The sequence below is a fragment of the Bombyx mori genome, chromosome 7, assembly GCF_030269925.1.
Source record: "Bombyx mori chromosome 7, ASM3026992v2".
Classification (NCBI taxonomy): Eukaryota; Metazoa; Arthropoda; class Insecta; order Lepidoptera; family Bombycidae; genus Bombyx; species Bombyx mori.
Genome location: NC_085113.1, coordinates 9386058 through 9392213, shown reverse-complemented (window position 1 = coordinate 9392213; position 6156 = coordinate 9386058). Strand labels below are relative to the sequence as shown.

Below are 6156 nucleotides of genomic sequence, written 5' to 3'. Positions count from 1 at the left end.
TTATGGACATGTGATGCGTAGAGAGATGTATGTGACTAGATGTATGGAAATGGTAGTGCAAGGTAGAGGGAGAAGAGGTCGACCGAAGAAGACCTGGATGGAGTTTGTGAATGACGATATGAGAGAGAGAGAAGTGAGTGTTGAGATGACGGCTGATAGAAGAGAATGAAAGAGAAAAATTAGCTGTGCCGACTCCACCTAGTGGGATAAGGTGGAGAAAAAGAAGAAGAAGAGTTAAATATGTCCTGTGTGTGTACTAGGCTATTCGAAGTAAAGTAGGAGCATATAGGATATAAATGATTCCTACTACAACGCCAACTTTTTGCAAAATGAAGTAGATTTAATTTTTTAAATGATATGAGAATATTCTCATCTTTTTTTTTTATTGACCTTGCAGGCAGACGAGCATACGGCCCACCTGATGTGGAGTGGTTACCGTCGCCTATGGACTTCAGCAATGCCAGGGGCAGAGTCAAGCCGCTGCCTACAGCTTAATACTCTCCACAAGCCTCATTTGAAGAAGGACATGTCATAGCGCTCGGGAAACACGTGGAGGGGAGCTCATTCCATAGCCGGATGGTACGTGGCATAAAAGACCTCTGGAAATGCACTGTCGATGAACGCAGCGGTTCCAGATGATATGGACGAACTCTGTTCCGATGGCGGGAGGTGCGATGATAAAAAGGAGATGAGGGATCATCTCTAACAATCCCTCTGATAGCACCCCAAATCCTGGTGAGTTTCTAGTATTTCAAGGAAGCTGGTTATCCATATCACATTTAGGCTATGCTGTTTCGGCCTAGGAAATGAAATTCACATAATCAAGAGTTTTTAAGATAATGCTTGTTTAATTTCTATATTTATGTAGTGTAGAACTGATTGATGAGTTTTATTCTACTTACCCAATAACAGAGCAATAGAAGATTTTATAGAAGGGTAAAGTGTGAAGGAACCTAAATATACTATGTTAAAATGCAGCCGAGTATATAAGACCACACATGGTATAAAATAAAACAAATTTATATAAATAAAAATAGGAATATATGTAATTAACTGTAACTGTACACCTAGTTTTAAGTAGTTACTGGAGCCCTTAGACATCTACAAAGAAAATGCGCCACCTACCTTGAGATATAAGTTCTAAGGTCTCAAGTATAGTTACAACGGCTGCCCCACCCTTCAAACCGAAACGCATTACTGCTTCACGGCAGAAATAGGCCGGGTGGTGGTACCTACCCGTGCGGACTCACAAGAGGTCGTACCACCAGTAAAGTATTTATACCAGTAAAAAGTATTTATTTACTTATTTAAAAATAAGTCATACTTGTACAAATAAGACATATAAAAATAGGTAAATATTTTCGCGACAGTCAAACAGGTTGTGAAACAAACAATCGATTTATCCTCCACTATCTATTTATTATAATTTTTTACAAGGTAATTACGCGGCAGTAGCTGTAGACACAACCCATTGCAAGTACGGGGAGAGCCGGGTATTGATGCCCGGGTACCGACCCAGTGCGCAACCTTCGGCCCAAGAGAACACTCCCACTACTGCGCCGTTATCCAGAATAGGGCTTCCATTGTCACCCTGAAACAAAAAAAAACAATCCAATGTATTCAATCCAAAAAAGAAGTAATATTATCTTAATCATTTATAGTTTGTATATGTGTTTAGGTGTGTGTGTCTCTATATATATATATATTTAATTGGGTACACCGCGTGTAATTCGTTTCCAAATGATTATTGTCCACCTGATGGGTGTCTGGAAGAGATCGCTCTTAGCTATCATATCAGACAGTCAATTGTATTTTTTTTGTATTTAATGTTTCGCATCATTTTTTTAGTCTCTCTCTTTTGCTAGTCCTATGTAGAGCTTGGTACAATTGTTACTAGCTTTCCAAGGATTTTTTTTTTGCCTTAATACCGTTCGATGAAGATTAGATGGTGCGCTAGGAGTTTGTTGATGTACCTAATACATTTTACGACAGAAACAGCGGAGCGAAATCTCTTAAAAATTATTTATGACTATTCAATATTTTTAATCTTTCATTAATGTATTATTCGCTGCGTATTTTCCTAAATAAAAACGGTTCTCTGATTGATTGGTGGTCATTCGTCGACGTCGCCCAAACACTTCATTTCGGATCCTCCCGGTCCACTAACGGTGCTTTTAGGTACCTCAAGCACCGGTCATCGTTCTCGCCGAACTCGGCGCTTGCGATGACGGGCTCGACGAGTAAATTAACCCTCAGACACAGCACACTAAGTTTCTCGCCGGATCTTCTCAGTGGGTCGCTTTTCCGATCCGGTGGTAGATACTGCGAAGCACGGCTCTTGCTAGGGTTCGTGTTAGCAACGTCGTCAGGTTTGAGCCCCGCGAGCTCACCTAGTTAGGGTTACGCTGAAATAGCCTCTCAAGGCTATCAGCTTAGGTAGGAGAAACAAAAAAAAGGTGATTCGTAACGACAAGTTACCTGACATTGTCCTCTGACGCCGACATCTAGCCACCCAAGACAGACCATGTTGCTAGCCACCGTGAAGCCTAGTTCGCTGTACCTATTTGAACATATTTGCTGGTCCACCACCCATATAACAGTACGCCTCAGCTGAATCGAAGACACTGGATCTGTTGACTTGAACGAATGTACATCATTAATATTCACGATTCTAGAAATACGGAAGGTGTTATTTAGCATGTGCTAGAACGGAAATAGGCTAAAACTTCTTTTAATAGAAGAATTGCCTAAATATATATATAACCTCAACCTAACCTATAGCCTTAATAAATTGTAGAGCGAACTTAATTTACTTATTTGAGGTGTTTTTTATAGCTTAGATGGATGGATGAGCTTACAGACATTCTGGTTACCGGTCTAGCCCACCTTGAGACATGAGTTTGAAGTCTCAGTTCTAGTTTACTGGTGGTAGGACCTCTTGTGAGTTCGCTCGGGTAGGTATCACCACCCTTCCTATTTCTGCCGTGAAGCAGTAATGCCTTTCAATTTGAAAAGTGGGGCAGCCGAGGCCTTAGAACTTATACCTCAAGGTGGGTGGTGCATTTACGTCGTAGATGTCTATAGGCTCCGGTGTAGTATATAATAGGTGGGCTGTGAGCTCGTGCACCCATCCAGGCAATAAAAAAAAGTATGAATTATCTATGGATCTACTCCGGCGGCGGAGTAGAGTTCATCTCCAGATGTCTAGTACGGATTTCATTAGAAAAGTTGATGCGTTAAAAATGTATCGCATCCATTACTCACAGATACGGCTCCCCATCCAATCGCTTCAACGGCTTGGTCGTTACTGAAAGTGTAAGTGCGGCCTACAAGGCCTGCAGCTTCGACGAGACCAGCCACGAACTGAATGTTGAATCTGGTCCTGAGAACGGCAATGTCGTTGGCCCGGGTCGTGGGAGAGAAGCTAGTGTGGGGCGTGATGCGGCTTATGATGTACATCGTTCCTCCAGAATTACTGTAGGCTGAGCCAACTCTGGCCCGCCACAAGACCGCATCGTGGGCACTACAAAAAAAAACATTTTTTTCGGGTTAAAGATATTCTTTATTCTCAAAAGAATTACATAAATTCAATTACATAAATTACTGGTGGTAGGACCTCTTGTGATTACTGGTGGTAGGACCTCTTGTGGTTACTGGTGGTAGGACCTCTTGTGAGTCCGCGCGGGTGGGTACCACCACCCTGCCTATTTCTGCCGTGAAGCAGTAATGCGTTTCGGTTTGAAGGGTGGGGCAGCCGTTGTAACTATACTTGAGACCTTAGAACTTGTATCTCAAGGTGGGTGGCGCATTTACGTTGTGGATGTCTATGGGCTCCAGTAACCACTTAAAACCAGCTGGGCTGTGAGCTCGTCTACCCATCTAAGCAATAAAATAAAAAAAACTTAACAAATACTTATACTATAACTTTTAACAAATAATTATCGACGTTTCGAGTTTAATTGGTTTTTTTTTGGGATTGGACAGCCCTTATTGGCCCAAGGTGAATCAAAACTAAATTTACGATAAAAAGAGTACTTTTGAATTAAAGTTGATAGTTCGTAATAATAATTCCTTCATTATTTAAACATCCATACCTTGACTTTCACGCGAAAGAAAAGAAGCCAGAAAAGAAACTGAACGGAAACATCATTCATGCGGTCGATACCATTTTTCCTAACTGACCCACCCAAAAGATGTTAAACGACTTATGAAAAAATTAAGCTTTTATTTAATAAACAAAATGAGTGCTTTAACACTAAAAGTCCGACTGGCGTGGCTTTTGTGAGTTTTTGTGAGTTCGGTGTTCCGGGCTGTTTGCGAAGGAGAAATGGAAATTATGTTAACACTAATTTGTATGAGGTTTTAATATAAAAGCAACACAGTAACTAAAATAATACAAAATGAGTTGAGAACAGTACAGATAAACTAAGACTGACTATATTTTGCCGGGCGGTTAAGGCGGCGGTAATAGCGCAAAATTTCTAAGTTGATCTTACTACTTTATACTGCTAATAGCAAACATGCGCGTCGTCTTACCGATCCGCCTTGTATTGAATAGTACAATAATATAAAGTCCTCATGTTGACTTAATCTCGCATTTAAAATAAAGGATGTTGAAGACCAATTTATAAACAACATTCTCGAATAAGAGCCAACAGAGTACCCAATACTTACCGTGTGTAAAATACCCATCGCAAAAGGAATTTATCAGATTAACATCATCTTCATACTACCACAAACCGCTTTCTTTATTAAATCTAACCATCTATCTAGTGTCCTGCCCGCGTATTTCCTTTCCCGTGTACAATAAATAGGAGGCAGTACTGCCTTGAACCACGCACGGGTTTGTGGCGTTAATTCCCTTTATGGCTAAGTTCCATTCATAGCTTTGAACACGTGTTTAGAAGAACAGTTTGCATTGCAAACCCGTGCGCCATTGAAGGACACGTGCTTGGAATTGAAAACTAGTTTAGAAAAGGAATTAGCGCCACAAACTCGTGCGTGGTCCAAGGCAGTACTGCCTCCTATTGTACGCGGGAAAGGAAATACGCGTCCTGCCCATGGCGCGCTTACCATCTATGACACCCAAAATGATCTAGGTATAACTATCAGGTACCTACCACCTACCAAATAGTTTGGCCTATTGACCAAAAGAACGAGTCCTAGACCACGGTATTTTCAAGCTACCACATTCACTTTCCCATACTGCGGCTGTAGTAGTAGGTATGCTAATTTTCCTGCCTAACTCTCCATCATATTTTTACATTCATTACCAAAATACTCACTTGTTTCCAGTATAAAAACAAGAAGCTGCCGACAAAATTGCATTTCTCGTTAGAATACTGCCCCCGCATCTATGAGTGAACACACCGCTTCCGGGATTGTTCAATAAAGCCGTAGCAAATGGATAAGATGTAATCGGAACTAGCGTCCCTCCTCCTATTCTCTGACTTGGATCATCTGGAGAAAGATATATTCCTTAAACAACTTTAGTTAGCTACGTAGACATTAAAAATGTAAAATAAGTAAAACCAGTTTTGTAATAAGAGTTCGCTTTTTTTATTATTGTTGATAACGATACACTTGTGTAAAAAGAATGTTTTAATTACCTGTAGCAGACACTGCACTCACGTACAAGAAAAACAATGTAATGATACTGTTCATTCTTGCACGTTTTGGTCGCGACTAATCAACAATACGTTTTAATCGCAAAATTATCGACACTATCATTCAAATTAGAGTTTATCTAAGAGAAATTACATGTAATGATTTCCACCTTGAATTTATTATCTATAATCGAAATAATGGACAGGTCTCTCGTAGGCCATATAACAATTGATAATAGCTTTGATATGATTGAATTTAAATACATGATATCTAAGAACAGTGTATCTAAGAACATAAACGTGTTTAATATGTCGGCAGTCTTTTGAAATACGCAATAGCCTTGATTGTGACTAATAATTTGGACTACATCTCAATACAACCGTCTGCTGAAGCTTGACTCGTTAGAACTAAGGAATAATGTTAACAAGATATATCTTCGCAATGAACGCAATGTGAACTTGCACTTAGTGCGAGTTTTTTAACGTTCTCGATAGCGTAAAAGTTAACTCAAAGTATGCAGTTGGAACAAAGCCCCTAATGCCAAACGTA

General features: G+C 40.1%; 1 protein-coding gene across 1 annotated transcript; it reads right to left on the bottom strand.

Annotated features, from left to right (window-relative positions):
- Positions 1–1398: 1398 nt before the first annotated feature.
- LOC101737834 (trypsin, alkaline A) lies at positions 1399–5844 on the bottom strand. The gene is made up of 5 exons (XM_004931319.5): positions 5610–5844; positions 5286–5460; positions 3265–3523; positions 2479–2637; positions 1399–1591 (listed from the first exon to the last, which is right to left on the bottom strand). The coding sequence occupies exons 1-5, from the start codon at positions 5662–5664 to the stop codon at positions 1442–1444; spliced, it is 798 nt and encodes a 265-aa protein (XP_004931376.2). The 5' UTR covers positions 5665–5844; the 3' UTR covers positions 1399–1441.
- Between the last annotated feature and the right edge of the window lie 312 nt (positions 5845–6156).

Coding starts and splice junctions, on each gene's coding strand:
- LOC101737834 (XM_004931319.5), bottom strand. CDS start 5,664: ATGAACAGTATCATTACATTGTTTTTCTTGTACGTGAGTGCAGTGTCT. Junction 3,524..5,285: donor TGTTTTTATACTGGAAACAA/GTGAGTATTTTG, acceptor TTTTTTTTGTAG/TGCCCACGATGCGGTCTTGT. Junction 1,592..2,478: donor GCGTCAGAGGACAATGTCAG/GTAACTTGTCGT, acceptor TTTTTGTTTCAG/GGTGACAATGGAAGCCCTAT.